The sequence below is a fragment of the Ictalurus furcatus genome, chromosome 17, assembly GCF_023375685.1.
Source record: "Ictalurus furcatus strain D&B chromosome 17, Billie_1.0, whole genome shotgun sequence".
In the NCBI taxonomy this organism is placed as follows: domain Eukaryota; kingdom Metazoa; phylum Chordata; class Actinopteri; order Siluriformes; family Ictaluridae; genus Ictalurus; species Ictalurus furcatus.
The window spans coordinates 20,898,689-20,923,664 of record NC_071271.1 but is presented as its reverse complement, the minus strand read 5'-3'; the positions used below and the strand labels follow the sequence as shown (position 1 = coordinate 20,923,664).

Sequence of the window (24,976 nt, the reverse complement as noted above, 5' to 3'; positions counted from 1 at the left end):
AGCTTAAAAATCTGAAAATAATTTCGAGCAATAATCTAATGTTTAGACAGCTTTGGTGATCATATTGATCAAGGAAGAGACATTTACAAAAAGACTTAGAAAAAAAATTGCAATGAACAAAAAGGGTTTGCCCAGAGCTCTCAGCCATCTTGTGGTGCAGAAGAAACGGAATGGTGCTTTTGTTGGTGATCTCAGCAAGAATGGTTGAAGAATTCAGCAAGTTGGAGTACTGCAAGTCATGGTGATAAATTTGAGCCAGATGACAGAGTGATGTTATGGCTAAACCTTGGGTTCCTGCTTAAGGTTGTGTCTCCCAAGTTTGTGAACCAGGTGAATGACCTCAAAGCTTTCTTCAAATGTGGGGGATGTTCCCTTCTGTATCCAGTATGAGCATAATTTTTATTAAACCACATGGCAGCTATTTATTTGACAAGTTATTCATCTGTCACTATTGGCACAGGGTGACCTCCTGCAGAGATTGGCCCACTGGTTGAGAGGTCATATGGTTTATGGCCTATAAACCTATGAACAGGCTGGATGTCATCCTATTCCAGGAGTGTTTCATCCTCATGAGCATTACTCTCCAGGGAATCTGCATGCCAACATCAGGGATCAGGGCTATTCAGGTGTTAAACATGGCCTCTGATAGTTAGAAGAGATGAAATAGAGTGCAAGTTCTCACTATGGCTCTATGAACATTGCTGCAGACAAGTACATATCAAGATGTTACACCTGGTAGCTATTCGGTGTTCACAGAAGCACATATATATTTGTAATTAACTTTTATTCTCCAACTCAGTCCTGCCAAACTTGTGTAGAAGGTCTGCATTTTAACATGCATGCATGCATGTATGGTGCTATGAGTTGTCCCTCAAAAATATGCAAAGAGAGCAAACATTAAAACAGGACTGATAAAAGGAAGACACTTGAGTAACAAGCATTGTCTTTTCAACTTTATTAATGTTCTAAAGCTTAGCAATAAATATAATATTGTTGTTTATTTATTTATTTATTTATTTATTTATTTTACAGCATTTAATGGAGTAAATAAGAACTTAATTTTTATCACGTTATAGAAGTCTGGTTTCATACTCTTTCACACAGCAAATTAAAATGCAAGGAAACAAGGATGCTCATGTCTTTATTATTATTTTACCACTGGAAGCTGCATCACAACCCAAAGTGCAACATATGGAATACATCTATATACAGATATAGTGCTAATATTTTGGAAATTCCCACAAAATTACAAAGACATAATTAAGCTTATTAATGTTCACTAATATAACAACTCACACTTTAAATTAAACAGTGGGCCAAACTGATATACTGCATCCCAAAGCCCATGCTGGAAGGAAGTAACCTTTAAATTATCCCCTTTTTTTTTTAGGTGTAACATTTTATTTCTGGAAAAAGCTCACCTCTGGAAAAAAGAGCTCACCTCTGCATCATCCAACGATTAAACTTTTTAATGGTACCATCATATTAATGGTCCAGGAACAGATAGTTTCATTAGTTTCACTCATAAATAAAAAGTAGAAGATTTAGGTAAACATTTTTACCTCAGTATAACTTAAAATTATTTTTAAACCATCTATAATACAACTAAAGTAGTTCTTTTACACTGCACACACACCATCCATTTTATTAGGAGCACCTGTACACCTGCACATTCATGAAATTATCCAATCTGCCAATCACTGTAAGAAATTTCCCCCTTGCACCGAGTGCTGCTTTAACCTTTGACTAGTTTGTTTATTTAAACCATTGTGTGTCTTTGTTCTTGGCAAAATAATGTTCAGTGTTTACCCACCTGATGCATCCAAGCTGTTTCTGTTCCCTCGTTGTGCATTTTAGATTGTCGCTGCTATTGCTGTTTGCTGATCGCCTGACCTCTTCCTGTTTCCTGTTCACTGTTTTGATACATGTTTTGGATTTGTCTGCCTGCCACTGTAATAAACATTTTAACTGCACTTGCATCCGTCTCACCTCCTCTGTACATGACAATCACATGGCAGCAGCGCAAGGCACAGAATTATGCAAATACAGGTCAAGAGCTTCCTTTAATATTCACACCAAACATTAAATAGGGGAAAAATTGTGATCTCAATGACTTTGAGTGTTGGTGCCAGAGAGGCTGGTTTGATCTCCTGGGATTTTCACACACAGCAGTCTGTAGAAAATCATCCAGTGAGCAGCAGTTCTGTGTGTGGAAAAGCAGAGTGACCTTCAGGTTCTTGGTCATCTCCATGACTAAGGCGCTTCTCCATGTTTGCTCGTTTTGGCGAGGGTCTAGCGCTAGAAAGAGTCTTACTGGTTTCACACATCTTCCATTTTAGAATAACCGAAGCCCCTATGTTCTTTGGGACCTTTAGAGCTGTAGATATATTTCTGTTCCCCTAACCAGATCTGTGCCTTTGACATTATTGAGACTCAAGACTCTAGAGACAGTTCCTCTGAGCTCAGAGGAAGCTATTGAAGAACAAGCAGAAGCTTCAGGCATTTGAATAATTTTCAGCCACTTGACCTTGCTGTAACCTTGTCCCTGTTTGGATTAATTCCAAAATCTAATCAGTTCATCTGCTGGTTACAATGATTATTCCAGATAAATCCTTCAAACATTCAACTACTCTTTCTTGAGGCATCACGCCAAGCATAATGCCTCCACCACCTAATGGCGGATGCCTAAAAATGCCTTTTACAGACAGTAGGTTGTGTTTACACCACCATCAGCACAGAAAGATCCAGCACTGTGAGGAGAAAAAGTCTTTGTCAGCCTGGGAATGTTAAAGACATTTGACATTTTTTATATTTGGTAAAGTGAAAAATAAAATTGCAATTTTTTAAAAAAAATTTAATTGCTTAATACATATATTCAGTGGATATAAAAAGTCTATATACCCCTGTTAAAGTTTTTGTGATGGAAAAAATTGGAACTAAGATTAATCATGTCAGTACTTTTTCCACCCTCAGTGTGACATTACAACATATAAAAATTAAGTGAAAAACAATCAGAAATTTTAAGGAAAAATAGGGGGGGGGGGGGGGGGGGTTGTACAATAACCTAGTTGCATAGAAGTGTGCACACCCCTAAACTAATATTTAATTAAAGCACCTTCTGATGTGTTATCACACCACTCAGTCTTTTTGGCTAAGAGTCTGTCAGCATGACACATCTTGACTTCGCAATATTTTCTCACTATTTCTTGCAAAAGCATTCTAGATCCATCAAACTGTGAGGGCATCTCCTGTACACTGCCCACTTCAGGTCACCCCACAGATTTTTAGTTGGATTCAGGTCTGGGCTCTGGCTAGGCCATTCAAAAACCTTGATCTTCTTTTGGTTAAGCCGTTCCTTTGTTGATTTGGATGTTTGTTTTGGGTCGTTGTTGTGCTGAAAGGTGAAATTCCTTTTCATCTTACCTTACTATCAGACACCTGAAGGTTTGCACTAAAATCGACTGGTATTTGTAGCTATTCATGTTTACCTCCACCTTGATAAAAAGTCTCAGTTCTGGCTGAAGAAAAGCAGCCCTAAAGCATGATTCTACCACCACCATGCTTCAATGTGAGTATAGTGTTCTTTTGGTGGTGCTTTTCTTTGCACCAAACATACCTTTGGGAATTGGTTTTATCAGACCATAACACATTTTCCCCACATGGTTTATTGTGATTTAGGTGGACTTAGAGGGATATTTTTTGTGAAAAAGGGATTCCGTCTAGCCACCCTACCCCAAAGCCCAGACATGTGAAGAATACGAGAGATTGTTGTCACATACAGAGAGTAATCAGTACTTGTCAGATATTCCTGCAGCTCCTTTAATGTTGCTGTTGAATTCTTGGAAGCATCCGTGTTAAGATTTTGTCTTCTCCTTTTGTAAATGGATGGCCTTCACAGTGTTCCATGTACATCAAATGTTTTGTACCTCTCTCCTGATCGATACCTTTCAATAGTGAGACCTTGTACATGCTTTGTAAGCTCTTTGAGGACCATGGCTTCAGCAGTCAGATGAAAGAAGATGAAAGGAAAAAAGATACATGAAAACCCGACAGAAACAGCTGGTCTTTATTTGGGGTTAATCTGAATCATTTAACTGATGACAGCTGTATGATAATTACTTTTGAACATGAGATTAAATGTGATTGGTTCAATCTGAACACAGCCACATAACTAATTATAAAAGGGTGTGCACACTTATGCTTAACTAGGTTATTGTTAGTTTTTTTTATTTTTCTTATTTTTCCCTAAAATGTTTCTGATTGTTTTTCACTTTCACTTATAAGTTGCAATTTCACAGTGAGGGTGGAAAAAGTTATGATATGAACTTGGTTTAATATTTTTATATCACAAAAACCTGCTGTCACTTGCCGGAGTGCCCAGTGCAAAAGTTCTCAGCTCTCTTAAGCAACTGGCAGTGCGACAGTGCTCGCTTCCGGTTTATGTGTTTCTTCACATTACCATGTGTGGGGTTTTTTTTTGGCTTCTGTCTTGTCTCCACCCCTGTCATGTCATTGGCTGCTCCCTAATATGTCTTGTTCATTCATACCTGTTCCAAGTTTCCCCCTTGATTAGTAGATTTAGTAGCAGTATTGTATCAATGTTTGCAGTCTGAGCATTATCCAGACTTTGTTCTTGTGTTTGTGACTTTGGTTTTTGACTTATTGCTTGTTGATATATTCACGGGTTTTTGCCTTGCCCGGTTTATACTGTTTGTATGTTGCCTGATCCACTTGTGTTTTTAGATTTGTCTGCCTGCCTCTCAATAAAAGCTTAAACTTCACTTCAGTCTGCACTTAAACAGCATCCATCTGCACTCGTGTAACAGAATACTGCACCGCCACCATGGATGCAGCAGGAAAGCATGAGGAGGGTTACGCTCAAATTGCCATGCCGGTTTTTTATTCCGTGAGATTTCCCCAATGGTTCGACATGGATGTTCTGGCTTTTTTTGCTGGCGTTGAAAGCTCCTTGCATGGTTTCTTTCTTCAGTGCCAGTTTTAATTTGGGAGCTTGCTTGACTCCAAGCCCAAGGAGGGACAGTGGATGGGTATCATGTTGTCCTGGTTCGTGGGCCCACCTTGCCAACTGGCGGAGCTCCTGATTGCCAGAGGTAACCTTGGTCAGGGAAGTGTAGCCACGTTGATATGCCTAATGAGGGTGATTTATGGAAAGGGGGACTTTAATTTATAGAATTTGTTTGGGGAGGTCCAGCCTGATGGACGAACCTGCGAGGCCGTTCACCAGCTACTATGAAGAAGCTGACAGGGCCAGAGGCTGATGGCATGGCCTCACAAGTTCTATTCCAGCTTGAGACTGACTGCGTGGGCTCCCATGTCCTGATCTTGCCTGAGGCCGATGGTGAGGTCTTCCAAGTTCTGCTCCAGCTTGAGGCTGACATTGAGGCCTCCCTAGTCCTGCTCCTGCTAAGGGGGCGGGTGCACTTGCATCTGTCTGCACTCACGTAAAATGACACCTGCCATTTTAACAGGGGTGTGTAGACTTTTCATATCTACTGTAATTTATGTTAGCACAATCCTACAGAATTTTTTATGCAAACATGTGCTCTTATCTGTTATAATTATATAACCAGTCTGACTGCACTCACTGAGACCGATGGTTTCTTCTCCGTGTTGTAAGCTCAAAATAGAAGAGACCAACCTAAACATCAAAATCTGCTGTCCAGATACTTACTAGTTAAACTAAGAAAAATGCAATTACAAATTGTAAAGCTGCTCTTCCTGCTCCAGCACGATTTCCTGCTCTCTGATTTAAAACTGAAAAGAGGTAGAGGAAGGGGTGTTACCAGTGAAAGGAATTCATGAATGAATGTCATGAAATGCCAGGTACTGTCTAACAGAATATTTTGTGTAATTATACTAACATTAACATTATGTATATATAACTCCACTATAATATATTTTTAAGAACTATTGTTACAGTTTGTGGTTATTAAATTGTAGCTCAGGAAGAAACTAAATTTGAAATAAAAATTTTAGTAAGATTTCATTTTAGATTACATAACCTCACAGTTGATCCTGCATTGCACAGAGTAAACCCAGCGTATAAAGGCTGAGTGAATGTGGTGTGGACTCTGTGGAGGAGCCTCATCGTGTCAGAGATGCTGTAGAAGGACAGAGTTCCTGCACTGTGATCTACATACACTCCTATTCTGGAGGATACTGGACCTCTGATCTTAGTCTCAGTGTTGTTGTGCCGAAAAAAGACAGAAAAACGAGACAACTCCAGACTCCAGGACTGACTGTTGTACCCAAACCCACTCTTGAAACCCAGTCCTTTCCTCCTAATCCCAATATATGAGACTGATATATCCACAAACTCAGCAGTGCTCCACTCCACCTCCCAGTAACAGCGTCCACACACTCTCTCCTTACACAACACCTGAGACCAGGAGCCAAATCTCTCTGTATGATCAGAGTATCCCTGTTTTCTCTCACAGTATGTCACCGCTCTGTTCCTCTCAGAGAGAATGAGTTGATGATGTACTGTGTTGGGATCCAGGGTTAGATAAAAGAAATCTAAAATAATAAAATGTCCACAGATTAGATGTAAATCACAAGATTTACAGTAAGTGTGTGAGACACCTTTCTATCTTCTTAACACTGCTCTATATTAAATATTTTAAAAATTAACCCAAATTAGTCACACTGTAACTGTTGGTCAGATTTAGATAAGCAATACAGACCTGTTTATACACTGTGCACACTGTGTGTGTGTGTGTGTGTGTGTGTGTGTGTGTGTGTGTGTGTGTGTGTGTGTGTGTGTTTCCTAACAGAGACATTTACAGGCAGGAGTAGACTGTTAGAATGTAATGTTACACCTACACTTCAGAAAATCTTCTTTTCTCTTTGGTTCCGGGGATAGATGTATCCAAAGTGATGTAGCTGTGGCGGCAGAGATAAAATGGGAAACATAAACTGAAAAATTGTATAAACAATATAAAAAATGTGAAGCCTCAATTACAGACAGACATGCCAACAAAAATAACAGCATAAAGTTGTTAAACACTGTAAAAGTCATTTGACATCATAATCAATACTAATATTGTTTTATTTTATGCAGTCTTGTTACTCCTTATTCTGTCATAGTCCAGCCAGATCCTGTCTACTTCCCTTTGTTTCAGTGTTTCTTTCCCTCTTGCTTGTGTGTGTATGTGTGTGTCTGGGTGTAGCACTCCAGTTCACACCTCACCTGATTCTCATCTACTCGCCCAACCTGCAACATTTATAAGCTAAAGTTTTTCAGCCACTCAGCCCAGTCAGAGACACCCCTCTATTCATTTGTTTAACCTGTCCTGCCCTGAGAGAGAGAGGCCACTGAGAAATATATAACTGATGTCTCTTGATGCCGGCATCATCCGACCTTCCTCCACCTCCATGGGAGCCGGCTTCTTCTGTGTAGCCAACAAAAGATAAGACCCTCCGACCTTGCATTGATTATCTGGGCCTCAACAACAGCACAGTGAAGTATCCCATGCCACTGCTGAATTCCACCTTCGAGCTTCTGCATGGGGCCACTATCTTCACAAAGTTGGACCTGCGGAACGCATACCACCTAGTCAGGATCAGAGCAGGGGACAAGTGGAAGACTGCATTCAATACCTGGTCATGCCTTTCAGCCTCACCAGTGCCCCAGCGGTGTTTCCAGCTCTTGTCAATGACGTACTCTGGGACTTCCTGAATTGATTCATGTTTGTTTATTTGGACAACATTCTAATTTTCTCCTGAATTCTCGCTGAGCGCACTCTCCATGTCCGTCAAGTCCTGCAGCGGCTTCTGGAGAATGGCTTGTCTGTCAAAGCTGAACAGTGTGAGTTTCATGTTCCCACAATTACATTCCTGGGGTATGTCATCGAGAGCAGGCAAGTTAAGGCTGACCCTGAGAAGATCCAGGCTGTAGTCGAGTGGCCCAGACCCACTACCCTCAAGCAGCTCCAATGGTTCCTGGGGTTTGCCAATTTTTATTGATGCTTTATTAAAAACTACAGTCGGGTGGTGGCACCCCTCACTAGACTCACCTCCACCTCTTTGCCGTTCATATGGACCCCCGAGGCTGAGTCCACCTTCTCCAAACTGAAGGAAATGTTTAGCCCCACCCCTTTGTTGATTTAGCCTGACCCCTCACTACAGTTTGTCTTAGAGGTGGATGCCTCTGACTCGGACATGGGTGCTGTGCTCTCCCAACGATCCATCCCTGACCAAAAGCTGTACCCGTGTGCCTTCTTCTCATGCCACATCTCCCCAGCTGAACTTATCTATGATGTGGGGAATCATGAGTTACTAGACGTTAAGTTAGCGTTGGGGGAATGGAGGCATTGGCTTGAGGGGGCTGAGCACCCATTCATTGTTTGGACGGACCACAAGAACCTGGCCTACATCCAGTCTGCCAAGCATCTAAATTCCCATCTTGTTCTTTGGTCTTTTGATTCAATTTTACCTACTGTATGAGCTATAAGAACACTAAATTGGATGCCTTCTCCCGCCAATTTGCCCTCAAAGAGGAGGACCTGAATCCTGACGCCATCCTCCCTCCCTTCTGTGTTGTGGGAGTTGTCAGATGGGAGATCAAGGCAGTGGTCAGGAGAGCACAATGCACCCAGCCTGATCCAGGTAGTGGTCCTCCTGGTCGTCTGTTTGTCCCTGACTCTGTACATTCCCTGGTCCTCTAGTGGAGTCACTGCTCCTGATTTACTTGCCACCCCAGCTCCAATCACACCCTAGGCCTGCTGAAGTGAAGTTTCTGGTAGCCGATCATGGAAGCTGACACCCGGGCCTTCGTCAATGCCTGTACTGTATGCGCTAGGAGCAAAGCCTCACACCACCCACCTGCCAGCCTGCTGTGTCCCTTGCCTGTTCCCAGCCACCCCTAGTCCCATATTGCCTTAGACTTTGTCACCCATCTACCTCCCTCGCAAGGTAAAACCACCATACTGACCATCATAGATCGTTTTTCTAAGGCAGTACAAGTTGGTGCTCTCCCCAAGCTCCGCACAACCCGTGAGACTGCAGAACTTGTAACTAACCACATCTGCAGTCTACTTGCTATCCCCCAGGACATAGTGTCTGACCGCAGACCCCAGTTTGTTTCCAAGGTATGGAAAGCTTTCTGTAATACTCTAGGGGCCACTGTGACTCTCTCTTCTGGTTTTCATCCCCAAACTAATGGCCAAGCAGAGTGGGCTAATCAGGAGTTGGAAGCAGCACTCCGATGTGTCACCACTAACATCCCCTCCACCCTGAGCTCTCAGCTTCCTTGGATTGAGTATGCCGACAACTCCCTGTCCAGTACTGCCATCGGTATGTCCCCCTTTATGTGTTCCCCCTTTATGTGCCGTCCTGTCTGTACAGGTCCACATCAGATGCTGCCTCATGATATGGAAGGAGTCCAGTTCCGCCCTTTTCCACTCTGCTGACTGCAACCAGTGCTGACCATTGTCATACTCCCGCACCCAACAACCAGCCAAGCCAAAAGGTATGGCTCTCATCAAAAGACATTCCCCTCAAGGACAGCTTCAAAAAACTCACCCCTTGATATCTAGGCTATTTACCATTCAGGATGTCATTATTCCCTCCATGGTCAGACTCAAGCTCCACAGATCCTGGCACATCCACCCATCCGTTCACGTGTCCCAACTTAAGCCGGTTCACGACAGCCCTCGACCACCCTATTTCAACTCACCTTTCTCACACACTCTCACTCCCTCACAACCTTTAATAAATCCTGTTAACTTTCAGTCCTGTGTCAGTGTTCTGTATTTGGGTCCCCTCATCTCTGTGTTCCCCATAACATTTTCCTCTTATATTCATTTTATATCTCTCTTTATTGCAATACAGAAAATATATTTTCTGACTGGTTTTACCTTGTGGACAGATTTTGTTGAATTTCTCCTCACAGATTTCCTCGACTCGTTTTTCCAGATTTGAGGGAAATTTCCTCACTCCATCAAATGAGAGATGTTGATTGACAGTGAAGCTGGGTGAGTCCTCAGATCCAGGAGAAACACAGACAGACGGGAAACTCTACAGAGAGGAGACACATAATAGAGAAGGAGAAAAGTGTAGGAGAGGAACGAATGAATCTCAGACTGAATCAGACCAAAGACACACTTGTGATCTCAGACAGGAAAATGTTGCTGTAATGAGCTTTTAGGAGGAAACTTTGAGGAACAGCACCCTATGTAGATCAGACAGTGAGTGTTACCTGGAGGAAGTGGATGTGATCGTGTGTGTGTGAAAGCTGCTCCAGCTCAGTGACTCTCCTCTTAAGAGCAGCAATCTCCTGCTCCAGTTGCTTCAGGAGTCGTTCAGCTCGACTCAGTTCAGCTTTCTCCTGAGCTCTGATCAGCTCCTTCACTTCAGAGTGTAAGTTAATCTCAGTAAAGGGCCTCTCACTGTCATCCACTGCTGCTTGTAAATGCCTCTGTTATCACACACACACACACACACACACTAGCAACAGCTCTGTTTAAGATCAATAATTATTCTCTCTCTTACAGTGACCCTATATTGCCCATATTGTGTGTGTGTGTTTTATAGAAGAATCTCTTTATTCAGTCCTCACCTTAATAGTATCCAGAGCCTTTTTCAGCTCCTGCACCTTCTTCTGCTTCTCCTGTATCTTCTGCTGGGATTTCAGCTGCTCCTCCTTTAGCTCATTCTGAGACCAAATAAAATACATTTCATTATTTCTGCACCAGGAGCTGCTAGATAGTTAATATTGCCACACTGAGTTCCTGGTGCATAATAAAACAAGAAATAATGCCTAGGATAGAGGAAAATACTGTATATACTGACACATGGCCATACCCCTTTTAAATTGTAGTACTGGCATGTCCACTTTCTATTAATTACACAATGTGCAGTGGGCCTATAGTCTGATTTACAAGTTGTTTTTTTTTAACCTTTAAAGGTGCAATAGTCATTTTTATTTTATTTTTTTACTTGTGCAATTAACCTGGAAAATATGTAGCACATAAGAAAAAAAAATCATTGTTAAATCATGGCCTCAGCACACTTGTATTATGTCACTGAGAAAACTCATTTAATAGGTCAGTCATCTTAAAGACCGTTCCTAGCACACTTTCAATCCACCCATATCGCAGTCTGAAATCTGCAAGTGCCCAGAACAGCCAGATAATTCTCCTGTTCCAATCTGCTTAAATTACATTAAAAAACCCCCATTAAAACCAGAAAAAACAGTAGCTTTAAATTGGTTTAGATCTTAACTCTCAGATCATAGGCAGCTTGTCTCCTTGGGTGGATGCAGGACAAAAATGGGTTCAGTTCGCTGGGGTGTCCCTCAAGTTTCAATCTTGGATCCCTTACATTTTAGCATTTACACTTTTCCACTTGGTCAGCTCTTAAGATCTCCTGGTCTTAATTATCATTTTTACACAAGCGACAAACATTTTAAACCTCGTGATAATGTGGCAGTCACTTTTCTTTCACATTGTATTTCTGAGATAAAAAATATGGATGGCTCAAAATTTTCTCTGCCTTAACAGTAATAAGACTGAAATTATGTTCATTGGCCTCATGAGCTTCATAAAACTGGCTCTTTAAATTTAACCGTGGATGGCTCTGCTTTGGAGTTTCAAACAAAATTTAAAAACCTAGGAGCTATATTTAATGCAAATTTGCATTTTAATCCACACATGAAGAATACTGTTAAAACAGCCTTATTTCACCTCAGAAATATTGCAAGATTGCACAAAATGTTATCTTTCTCTGTGGCTGAAATACGGATCAACACTTTTGTATTTTCTCGCACTGATTATTGCAATGCACTCCTTGCTGGGGGTCTCTAAGTCTACAATAAATAAACTGCGCTATGTGCAAAATTCAGTGGCTAGAATCCTGACTAATACAGGACAAGTGAGCACATCACCCCTATTTTGGAATCTTTGTACAGGTTTTTAACTCATTACACCCCAAAACATGATCTCCGTTCCTCCAATTCTGGTCTCTTAACTGTCCCTCAGACTCCTTTACATAATATGGGTGATGGATATGCTGCAAAACTGTGGAACTCACTCTCATCTGATTTTCGAGAAGCCCAGTCTTTTTTGTATTGAAATCTTTTTTGAAAATGTATTTCTTTAGGACTGGATGACTTTGGGTTATTTTTTGTTATTTTAACAATTATTTTTACTATTATTGTTAATAATTGAAACTGTAATTTATTATTAACTGTTTTTTAAATACATACCTATATGCTCGTATGTAAAGCGCCTTGAGAGGCCTTTTTAAAGGTGGTATATACAATAAAGTTTGACTCTAAGTCTGACTCTAGTTGAAGTCCAGTTTTTGGGGCAGAGCACCGTGTGCATAAAATCCTGATTGGATAAAGTTTACAACAGTGTCAGATTGGCAGTGCCAGGATTTGAACTCACAACCTTCTGATTTGAATCCCCGAGCCTTACTGCTGAGTCACCGCTGCTAGATCAGTAACTTGGCCTGGAATTTGAACCTAAAATTTGAATTGAGTCCAACCTTGAAAATACTGGAAGAGACTCTGTGCTGTGGTTCAACTAATGCTAATTATTAGGGTGCCAATAATTATTAAACCAATGTTTTGCAGTAGAATACCTAAAAAAACCATTTTTATGTTTGAAAAAAAAATATTGTGATAAAATATTACTATGCAAACTATATGCATACTTAGGCTCAAAAGTACACTGACTGCAGTGGTATTCTTTTTTTGTTTAATCATTTTAAAATAGTTTTTATGAATAGGGCCTAAGGTTCAAGGCTGTGTTGAATGTGAAGTATTTGGTTCCCTTTCAAAGGGAACTCAACATTGCGTGAGCTCAACGCTGTGGGAAGGCCCTTGCACGTGACTGGTATCTGAAGCTTGTGTAACGTCACACCTATTTATAGGCCTGCCATGATCAGGTGACGTGGCTAATTAAGAGTGTTACATGATATAAAAACGGCACCTGTGAACACGCTGTCAGCCTTATTATCTTCGGCGAGACTGCATGTCGCAAAAAGACTTAATTTCCTCTCTATCTTTTAAAAAAAAGAATGAAGCATTTCTTTACTTTTCTTTCCCTTTAAAAAGAGAGAGAGAGAGAAAAGTATGAGTGAGAGAGAATTCAGGAAGTGTGTTACAGCTTGTTCCCGTTTCATCACAGGGGAACAGACACACTTTCTGTGTGAAGTGTCTAGGGTGGAGCACACCAAAGCAGCCCTGGAGAGGTCAGATTTGTGCACATTGTGAACGCCTTACAATTAGGCAATCATAAAGGCCAAGCAGACAAAGGAGGAGCGGTCCTGAGAGGCCATGGAGGGACATATCAGGGGACATGAGGTTGTTATGGCAGTTAGCCCCCAGTACTACTGTAGTTGCCTCCCCTAGCCAAGGCTGTCCTAAATTTTCAGTGTTCTCTGCTCAGTGAGCTGTAAAAGAAAATTTGATGCTTTCCCTCCAATACAATGTGGAAAAGTTAACATCACTAAAAGACTACCTGACAGTGTGGGAACTACTGCCAAATGTATCTCCATGGCTTCTGTCTACCATAGTAAAAGGGTTAACGGGTTCACTTCAGAGCTCGACCCCATGGTTCAGAGGTGTGCTTACCACAGTAGTCAGCACAGAGCAGAGCCCGACATTAGCACAGGAAGTAGGATCCCTCTTGGACAAAGGGGTCATAGAACATGTACCCCGTTCACTGAGGGAGTTTTTACAACTGTTATTTCCTGGTCCACCAAAAAGATGGAAGTATACGGCCAATTTCAGACCCTTCGGATATGTGATGATAGATCTAAAAGACGCATATTTCAACATAGAAATATCGCCCTGTCACAGGAAGTTCCTGAGGTTCACGTTTGAAGGCAATGCGTACCAATATTGGGTTCTTCCCATCAGGCTAGCTTTATCCCCTTACACCTTCACAAAGTGCATGGATGCCGTTCTGGCTCCTTTGCGACTCCAGAGCATCCATGTACTGAACTACCTGGATGACTGGTTAATTCTAGCACAATCCAGGGAACTGGCAATTAAACATCTAGATGTTGTTCTCACCCACATGAAGAGCTTGGGGTTCAGGTTGAACCTCAAGAAAAGTATGCTTTCTCCAGTGCAGAGGACAGCTTTTATAGGGGTTAAATAGGATGCTACTATGATAAGGGCATTTCTATCCCTAACATGCGTAGGGTCAATCCTATCAACATTGAGCAAGATAAAGCTGGATCTGGGTATCCCCTCCAGTCTCTAGTAGAGGTTCGGCCAAGGGGCTACTACGTCTGCTGCTAGTAGCACTTTATTGGCCAACTCGAATATGGTTCTCAGAGATAATATCCCTGCTAGATGGTACTCCTTGGGAGATTCCCATCCACAGGGATCTACTGTCTCATGCACAAGGGTGCTTCCCACAGCGTAAAGCTCACGCAACGTCTCGTGCCCTTCTCAGGGAACAGGGTTACATGTGTAACCCAGATGTTTTATTTTGTTTGTTTTTTTCTTTTTGCTTGAATAATTTAGCTATTAATTTATTCTGTGGTTACATAGATACATGGACAAGTCACCTGGACAACTACTTTTTCAATTTCTTCCAGGTAAAGTTCTTACTTTTTACTCAAAGAACATTAATGAGATCTTAAACAAATTTAGTCTATTCCAGTGATGTCACAGTATGTAGTATTATTCATAGATTGCTCTCAATATCATGAAAATAATCACCACTAATCACATTAATTCTCACAGAAAAAATATGGTAAAATGTAATGGGTGTTGGCTGTTCAAAAAATTCACTGACTGGTTACAAGGAGGACACATTTGTTTAACATTTATTTACAAACAATACTTTCTACCTTTAGTAAAAAGTCTTTTCCTGAATGAAACATTAAACTGACATTTTTTGTCCTATAAACTAAAGCAACTTAATAGAAATTACATTTTAAAAAGGATTTATGTTAGCTGTTACAGAAAATATTAGACTTTTGGTTCTCACCTGTTTTTCAGTTCTTTCAGCTTCAGCTGCAACAGTATCATGGGTTTTGTGTTCATCCATCATACATAAGTAACAGATGAAGCTTTGGTCAGTACGACAGTAGATCTCGATCGGTTTGTCATGCTGAGAGCAGATCTTCTCTTGGAGCTCTGCACAGGCTTCAACTAACTTGTGCTTCTTAAAGGCAGGAGACTGATAGTGAGGTTTAAGATGATCTTCACAAAAGGAGGCCAGACACACCAGACAGGACTTGATGGCTTTGTGTTTTCTCCCAATGCAGGAATCACACTCCACATCTCCAGGTCCAGCGTAACAGTGAGCAGGAGAAGCAGCTTGGAGTTCAGTCTTCTTCAGTTTCTTCACCATTTCAGCCAGCATGTTGTTCCTGCGTAGAAAAGGCCTTGAATTGAAAGTCTCTCTACACTGGGGACAGCTGTAGATGCCCAGCTTATCCTCACACCAGCAACGATTAATACACATATTACAGAAATTGTGGTCACAGGGAGTAGTCATTGGATCCTTCAGTAATTCCAGACATGCTGGACAGGTCAACTCTTCATCATATTTTAAAGTACTAGCCTTTGCCATTTTCCTGCATTCACACACCGTGAGAGTAAGAGGAGAGAGTTCTGAGTTTTGTTTTCTCTGAAATGGACTTTCAGGTTGTATGTGCTGTAACATGATATTGGGCGTGTCTTTTAGGGGAGAGGGAGTGCAGGCTTTAAAGGAAAGGTGTAGCTAAACAACAGAGATAATTTTTCGTGTTATCGAGCTTCTCTGTTATTTAAAGAATCTCAGCATTATTGATTAATTAACTTGGGTCACAAAAGCTTTTAAATGTCTCTGAAAAAGAAATTGAAACAAATCCCAAAAAAATTAAAGAAACTTTACAGAGAAGTCAGCATTGTGAAGCAGCTGACAAAACAACTGAACAAAACTAAACAAAGGGAGATGATTAATTGAAAGAGAAACAGCTTGAGGGTTTATATATATATATATATATAAATATAGTTGTTTTGAGTGCATTGGGACTCCCAGATAATGTACATACAGCTTTCAGGAAGATAAGAAAGAAACTCAAGGTGGAAAAAGAGCCTATGAGTCATTGCATTATTGCATTATAAATCCAAATTGGATAATCTTTGTGAATGTCAGAAGAAACTAGTCAGTAGCTATGCTTTGTTTTGGTTCTCAGTTTCGGTTTTGGTCTAGTCTCCATCCGGGTGATGTCTCCATCATTGGCTCTTTTCTCTCTCCCCCCATCACAGACATTTACACCACATGCTGCATCCGCAAAGCCACCAGCATTGTGGATGACCACACACACCCCTCATACACGCTCTTCACCCTCCTGCTGTCTGGAAAAAGGTACAGAAGCATTCGGGCCCTCACAACCAAACTGTGTAACAGCTTCTTCCCCCAAGCCATCAGACTCCTCAATACTCAGAGACTGGACTGATATACGCACACACACGCACACACACACACACACACACACACACACACACACACACACACAGAACTGAACACCATACCACTGAAATATTTGCACATTCCTGCATTGACACTGTTGCATTTTTTGCTGCTACTGTATTATAAAAATATAGTATCTAGTTTATTGTCACTATATACACTTTATATACACTTTACCTGGCTGCTACCACTATAACTGCTATGTTCATATTTGGTATAAGCTAATTTGCTAAATACTCAGTCATAGCATGTTATGGTTACATTTATACCATTTTTACATTATATTCTTACTCCTTGGCAACTATCTTTTGCACTACCTGTATATCAGACACGTCCACACCAAAACTGTGTACTGTTCGGCGCTACACTGTCACTTACTGTGCCTATTGTCCTGTCTTAGTAATATTGTACTGTCCTGTGTTGTTAGCACACGTCTGCTCGTGCACTTTATGTAGAATGTTTGTGGATCTTATTAGTTCTGTGTCTCATGTGGTTAGTGTGTTGTTTTGTGTAGCACCATGGTTCTAGAGGAACATTGTTTCATTTCACTGTGTACTGTACCAACTGTATATGGCTGAATTGACAATAAAACCACTTGAACTTGAACTTTTCCTTCATTTTCCTCACGGCTCTTTTGCTACTAGTTCTTCATTTAAACCCTTTGTGGTCCTCTGTTTTATTACAAAGTTGTTACAATATTGTTGAACAGTAGTATTGTTTCATTGTCTTGCATAACTTGTGTATTAGTGCTATCCCTTTAACAGCAGTGATTATGTAAAGTGTGTGATGTTAGATCACGAGGCTTATAGGCACAGGTGTGCAGATTACCTGCATGCTGTTTGGCAGCAAATTGCAACGTGGTATGAGATGTCCTTCCTAGTTTGTTGGAGAAAGATTGCTCTATTTTGAATTTTCCGTAAAGGACCTCAGGGTAGGTTTCTTGGGTTTTTTTTTTTGTTGTTGTTCCTTTACTCCTGATTTATAGTTATGGTTGTATTTCACCACTGATGATGATCTGCGTCAATACAGGACATCTTTCATTGGGCAAAGGGAAATGGTCCTTGACTTTCCAGTTGAGATGAAGGATCCTGGGCACTTGCTAGCTATGCTTTTCTTATTTATTTATTTTTTAAATTTATTGAACAGACAATTAGCATTTGAATTTAAAAGGCTGTTTCATAACGATTCAGGCTGCCAAGTATGGTGGTGTTGGGACTAGCAGTACCAGGTAATTCGTGTGATGCTTTGGATCGGGTATGGTTTCTTAATTATAATTGCCAGTGAGTTCACTGTTTTCTTCTTTGTAAAGGTTATGTTGCTTTACTGCTTCGCTGTTCGTTGCACTACTGCGTTGCCTATCTTTTCCTCTAGTGCAGCCTCTCCATGCTTTCTTCCAATTGTTTTCTTTTATTGTCTTGCCAACTGTAATTATCAAATATATAACTATTGTTTGGCTGTTCCAGGAACATCATCCATTCGGTGCCCTAACCAACTTGGATCGATCCATTCTGTAGTGCCTTGGGCAACAGTGTTGTGTGATTTCATGTGTTGCTGTGGTCAGTACATGGTGTTATCAGTGCGGAGTGAAATTTGGTATTGGTGTATATTTCACAAAATTGAGTAGGTATGAATTGCAAAATTGTCTCTTACCATGTTGGCATTGGATCCCTCCAAGGGTTCATTGGGTCAAACCAATGGATTCCCTGGTCTTCTCAGGGTGGCCAAGTTCAGTGATTCTACTACAATTTTGTATCAGCCCACACCCACACTTGCAAACAGTAACATCAATCAATCTGAAATATGTGTAGTGAATGAAATACTTTTCACCTCTATTTCTAAATTTAAGTGAACTGCGAATTCTTGTTTGTTACCAGGGTACACTGATTTGAGAACTGTTGGTCACTGCTGTATTGGCCTCCCCCAAATTGTGCTGGGGGCGTACTCCACTCCAGAGTGCCCATCATTGTGGCTACCCAGTTAGTGAACTACTGGAGAACATTCATGAACATCTCCATATGTGGATGCAGTGGACGAGCAAGTGATCCGCATGTGCCTTCATACATTCATGACCACTTCAGCCCTGTAAGAGAGATGGCTCATTTTGCAGAGTTCTGCCCAGGCAGCCATTTTTGCTTTTCCCAAGAAATTCCTAAACACAGTCATGGGACTGTGTTTCAATAATCGACAACTTCTCTTTGGGTCTGAAACCATCCTGTTGGCAGAAGACTCAAAATTAAGTAGTTCCCATCTTTTTCAGGTGCACTGGCCAAAATAATAGCTCAGTTAGAGAGTCCCCATTGTTGCCAAGATGTTTCTACAGGACAGCCAAGGCAGGCCATTGCTTAGGGCCCCGAGTTTTGAGGGGACCCTCTGAATGATCTCACCCATATTTTCATCCACATGAGCACAGAGAAAACTTTATTTATATTAGATGAGTTAGGCATGGTAGCAAAGATCTAAAATTACTTGGGCTTTAGAATTAGCTAGCTTGATACCTGGGATGTTGTACCTTGCTATTTTGAATGTGTTTGAATGGGTGTGTCAAGCTTGGAGGAAGCTGGTGGAGGAAATGCTAACTTAAAAAAAAAACATTGCTGTTCATTGTTTATTTTAAATAATAATGGCTTTGTTTGCAATGCAATTTAAAGTTTTTATTTTATAACATGAAATTGATTCAATGAAACCAATTATTATAGTTATATAACAATTAACCCAAGCTATATAACTTACCTCTGGGTCTGTCTGTACCTTGATGCTGAGTCTATGCAAATTTCAGTCAGCCATTTACATTTCCATGTAAATGTAATTTTCCAGCATTTGGTAGATGCCCTTATCCAGAGAGTCTTAAAAAAGTGGTTTGTAGTCTCTGTCAAAACATTTCCTAATGCTAATACAATTACAAGGTCAGAGGGTAAAAATACCATCAATCTAAACCTCTGTCAGAGAGAAGTTAAAACTATGAGTGTGTCATTATTGGTCCCAGCTGTCTGTGTTCAAGCGTGATTATGTTTGTTATTTAAAGGCCTCGTGTTGCTGTGCACTTCGCGCAGTATTAACTGAATAAGTGAATGTAAAGGTGTTTAAACCTTGACTATCTCTTCCAGTCTAGACCATGTTTTATGTTTGTTGACTTCAGTTTGAGAATAAAGACTTTGATCTGCGCTTGCTTCCGTTTATAGTCTCATTTCATAACAGAATACTGTGCCTGACACACGGAAGCAGCAGACCAACATGAATGCTGCCGGAGTTGCCGAGTTTGAGGAGTGGCATTGATCATTCTATGAAAAGAGTAAATTGTTAAACGAAAACCTAGATCAGATCGACCGCCTTCTGGAGCAAAGAGCGCTGCTGCCGCAAGCCGGGCCATGCGCCACGTCGCCCCTCGCGCAATTTCCCCCACCCCCGCTGCCGGAGGACTACGCTGCACTATGCAGGCAGCAGAGCTACCCGAATTACTGGGGCTTCCCGCTGCCAAGGGACTACACTACGCTACGCATGGAGCAGAGCCACCTGGATTACTGTGCCTTCCCGCTGCTGGAACGTGGCAACCTCAGAGCCTCTGCCTGAGGTCAACATGGCGACCTCAGAGATCCAGCTGGAGACCTGCGGGGAGGTCTCGGCTGCCGAGGAGGCCGCCCTGCTGTCCTGCCCAGTGGAGAAAGCTGCCCTGCTGTCTTGTCCCGCTGAGGAGGCTGTCCTGCTGTCCTGTCCCGCCGAGGAAGCTGTCCCGCTGTCCTGTCCCACTGAGGAAGCTGTCCTGCTTTCCAGCCCCACAGAGGATGTCACCCTGAGCTTCAGCCCCGCAGAGTACGTCTGTCCGAGCTCCAGCCCCGCAGAGGACGTCTCTACGAGCTCCAGCCCCGCAGAGGACGTCTCTCAGAGCTCCAGCCCCACAGAGGACGTCGTCCAGCGTTCCAGTCCCACTGAGGATGTCGTCCAGCATTCCAGTCCCGCTGAGGACGTCACCCTGAGCTCCAGCTGGAGAGCGCGCATGCACGAGATTACATAATGAGGACTGTTTTGATTTTGTTCTCTTTCTGTTCAGGTATTGGTTGATGTTCGAGGATGTGTCATTATTTGTCCCAACTGTCTGTGTTCAAGCGTGAATATGTTTGTTATTTAAAGCCCTCGTGTTGCTGTGCACTTCACGCAGTATTAACTGAATGAATGAATGTAGCTGTTCCTCGTTTTGATTCATATTCTTTGATCTTGTTTCTTGCTTCTCGTTCTCGATTCTTGCCTTGCCTAGTTCATGCCTGTTTGCAGATCGCCTAACCCATTGCCTGTTTTTGATCACACTATTGTCTCATGATTTGGATTTGTCTGCCTGCCTCTCTTTATTAAAAGCTCTTATCTGCACTTGCATCCATCCTCAACCTCCATTACGTCCAAAACGTGACAGATACTTTCACAAACTTTTGAAAAAAACCTTTTTCTTAGTTACCGTAGTAACTGGTGGGAGAGTGAAAATAAGTCAGTAAGAAATGATCAGTTGCTCAGTTTTCAAGATTCAAGATCTTTATTGTCATACAGTATATACTCGGTACAATGAAATTCTTATTTTGTCCATTCCTCTCAAGACAGCAGGGTAAAAGTGCATAAGAAAACAATGTAATACAAGACAAAACAAAACACAATATAATAATGTTAATTCTATGTTAAATATATAATGTAATAATCTATAAGCCTAGGCATATTTAAAGATCAAGGGTTCAATCCTCAGCTCAGGGAGGGGTTTAATTTTATTCAAAGCATTGAAAATACATGATCAAATCATATTTGATGTACGAAAACAAATTATGTTAATATATCTCAATTCAATCACATGGAACCGATGTACGAATTTGAATTAGGTAAATTCAGAGAGTTTTTTTCAGTGTGTGGACTTCTGGGTTCACTTTAAACCAGTTGTTTAAATTGTAAAATTTTTAATCTAAGAAAAGCTGTTTTTTGCCTCTTCTTAAGGTTAATTCACACACTGGTTTCTCTCCTTGGACTTTGCAAATTTACAGGTTTCTCTTTAACAATTTTTTCATCTTAAAATGTTAACACACCGTTAAAATTTTTTTTTTTTACAGTATACGGTGCCCTCCACTAATAATGGCACCCTTGGTAAATATGCACAAAGAAGGCTGTGAAAAATAGTCTCATTGTTTAACCTTTTGTTAAAATAATTCACAAAAATACTCTGCTCTCATGGATATCAAGCAATTGCAAACAAACACAGGTTTATAAAAAATATCTTTGTTAAATTTAGGTGTTCAACAATTATCGGCACCCTTTTAGTCAATAGTTTGTGCTCTGAGTCTTCTCCTATAATGCCTGATGAGGTTGGAGAATACATGGCAAGGGATCTGAGACTGTTCCTCCATACAGAATCTCTCCAGATCCTTCACATTCTGAGGTCCACGTTGGTGGACTCTCCTGTTCAGTTCACCCCACAAGTTTTCTATGGGTTTCAGGTCAGGGGACTGGGATGGCCATGGCAGGACCTTGATTTTGTGGGCAGTAAACCGCTTTTGTGTTGATTTTGATGTATGTTATGGATCATTATCCTGCTGGAAGAACCAACCAGGGCCCATTTTAAGCTTTCTGGCAGAGGCAGTGAGGTTTTAATTTAATATCCGTTGATATTTGAGAGTCCATGATGCCATGTATCCTAACAAAATATCCGGGTCCTCTGCCAATATTAGTGGAGGGCACTGTAGTTTCAAAAATGAAGTTTCTCTTATTATTTACTTACCCTGATGCCATCCAAGGTGCATATGACTTACTTCATCAGAACACAAATGCATATTTTTTATAAGGAAATCCAAGCTTTGTAAGATGCATACAGTGCAAGTAAATATATTGCACTATGGTAATTTACACTACCGGTCAAAAGTTTTAGAACACCTAAATTTTTCCAGTTTTTATTGAAAGGCCACCTCTGTATGTGTATACACACACACACACACACACACACACACACACACACACACATCAATAAATGTCAGCAATGCCATTTTTGCAGAGTGTCTTTCTGATAGTGGAGTCATGAACAGTGCCCTTTATTGATGGGCCACACCTGAAAATCATCTGTCTGCTGCTAAATAATAGGCTTATTACTAATAATCAGAACACTTGCTCACCATCTACTGGTCAAAAATTGAAATTGTACAATAGGATATAAATAATCAAGAACAGTAAATAATCTAGCAAACTCTGGTGTTAAAGTGGGCCATAAGTGAGACATTTCGAGATTATTTCTTCACACTCCTCTTCACTGTGTACATGGATAACAACCTGTTAATGCATGTGATAACTATTGCCAAGCTCAATGCTGTCAGCGACAGATGGGTTGGCGAGCTTGCCAACTTTCAGTTCAAAGTAAAATATCATCTACGAAAAGTAAATGTGGACACTGTAACACTGTCCAGGTTGCCACTAGACATTGACAGCTATGTTGACTTATGCAAAGAGGAATTGACCAGAGACACCATTCTGGCAATATGGGAAGGAAGCAGCAATGAGATGTTGCTTATGTCGCTGTCCTGCACCTGTTGCAAAATAGTTCAACCTTACAGGCACCAGAGCTGCTGCCAACCATAAGCCAGGATGAGCTCATGAAATCTCAGTGGGATGATCCTGCCATCAGACAAGTCACCAGACTGAAAGAGACTGAGGCGAGGTGAGGTGAGGTGAGGTGAGGTGAGGTGAGGCAGGGCGGGGCGGGGCGGCTGTGGCTCAGGTGGTAGAGCGGGTTGTCCACCAATTGTAATGTTGGCGGTTCGATTCCCGGCCCACATGACTCCACATGCCGAAGTGTCCTTGAGAAAGATGCTGAACCCCAAGTTGCTCCCGATGGCAAGTTAGTGGCTTGCATGGCAGCTCAGCTACCATTGGTGTGTGAGTGTGTGTGTGTGAATGGGTGAATGAGGAACAACATGCTGGCTGAAGTGGTGGAGAAACTGAAGAAAATTGGACCTGGAGATGTGGAGTGTGATTCTTGCACCGGGAGAAAACACAAAGCAATTAATACCTGTCTGGTGTGTCTGGCCTCCTATTGTGAACATTACATTTACATTTACATTTATTCACTTAGCAGACGCTTTTATCCAAAGCGACTTACAAATGAGAAAAATACAAGCAAAGCGATATATCAAGCAGAGAACAATGTTAAATATGTCCTCCTTATAACCAGCCAGCAAGCTTTAAACAGCCCACACCAATATGATGGCATTTTATATATTGAAGTGCACACTCTGGTTTTGATTAAACATTCACTAGTTTTAAGGTTTATATTACTAGTTGCTTTAATATAAAAAATTCAGTTGTTTTACTGTTGTTTTTAAAAGTTTTTTTTTTTTAAAACATTTTTTTTTATGTGGTCTTATTAATGTCAGTTTTTTTGGGAGTGGGGATGTTGGTGTTTTAGCCAACTTTGGAGCTCTATTTAGGAGTTAAAATGATGCCTCAGGCACTGCTGCGGAGCTCATAATGAGTTTCAATCTATCATTGAAGCAATGAAGTAAAAATTCTTGACAGCATGAAGGATCGCCACTATACCTTTCCAGTGCTGTGAATAAAAGTGTGAAGGCGTGGTTATGGAACCAAGCTTTAGGGGTGAGCTAATGGCCAGGCAAGCCTCCTCCATTAACTCAAGGGGAAGTTGGCTAGTGAGCTTGGTCACACTGGGGATGAGGCAAGTGAACATCTCTAAAGAGTTTCACAACAGAGGCCCAGAAGTTTTCCCTGCACAACCATGGCTTCTGAAAGCTTGTCTTCTGACAAACTTAGCAGAGATGACTTCAGGTTTAAAAACACAAGAAATGCTGTTTATTCACAAAAAAGGCTAACAGTCCCAAATAACAGATAAAGAGACAATCCAAGAACAGGTAAAAAGGTCAGAACAACAAGATCTAAACTACAAACAGAGCATTAGAGTCAGGGGTTGGAGTTCTCAGGAGCATCTATAGAAAAATAAGCAGTGCTAAAATAACATAACATTACAAAGAATATCTTTCGTGTTCAATCGTAAAAATATCTTAGCCAAATGGTTGATTTTTGGGAAATGTTTAAAGTATTTATTAAAGAACACCATAAAGAGAATAGAGACACCAGTAAATATCTTACTCTTGATATAAGTCCTGTGATTAACATATAACCTGTGGACATGTTTTAGCTTAATATTATCTTGCCTCAGGTGTTGTGTAAGGAGAGTGTGTGGACAGTGTTACTGGGAGGTGGAGTGAATGGTGTTGTGTACATGTCAGTTTCGTATAAAGAAATTGGCAGGAATGGATGAGGTTACAAGAGTATGTTTGGATGCAAGAGTCGGTCCGGGAGTCTGTTGTGTTCTCCTTCCTGTGTCCCATTTCAGCACACCGTCTTTAAGAGTGAGCTCCGAGGTCCAGCGTCTTCCAGAATAGGATTGTATGTGGATCACAGTACAGGAACGACCTCAGTATAGGAACCTTCATCCTGTCAGCATCTCTGAGGCTCCTCCACAGAATCAACACATTCACTCAGGCTCTATACGCTGGGTTTAT

General features: G+C 41.2%; 1 protein-coding gene across 1 annotated transcript; it reads right to left on the bottom strand.

Annotated features, from left to right (window-relative positions):
* Window positions 1-9,953: 9,953 nt before the first annotated feature.
* On the bottom strand, window positions 9,954-15,898 carry LOC128621260 (E3 ubiquitin/ISG15 ligase TRIM25-like). The gene is made up of 3 exons (XM_053646890.1): window positions 14,973-15,898; window positions 10,580-10,675; window positions 9,954-10,438 (listed from the first exon to the last, which is right to left on the bottom strand). The coding sequence occupies exons 1-3, from the start codon at window positions 15,651-15,653 to the stop codon at window positions 10,202-10,204; spliced, it is 1,014 nt and encodes a 337-aa protein (XP_053502865.1). The 5' UTR covers window positions 15,654-15,898; the 3' UTR covers window positions 9,954-10,201.
* Between the last annotated feature and the right edge of the window lie 9,078 nt (window positions 15,899-24,976).

Excerpts from the sequence above, each read along its gene's own strand:
- LOC128621260 (XM_053646890.1), bottom strand. The coding sequence starts at position 15,653 with ATGTTACAGCACATACAACCTGAAAGTCCATTTCAGAGAAAACAAAAC. Across the intron at positions 10,676-14,972 it reads CTGAAAGAACTGAAAAACAG|AATGAGCTAAAGGAGGAGCA; the intron begins GTGAGAACCAAA and ends ATTTGGTCTCAG. Across the intron at positions 10,439-10,579 it reads AGGCTCTGGATACTATTAAG|AGGCATTTACAAGCAGCAGT; the intron begins GTGAGGACTGAA and ends GTGTGATAACAG.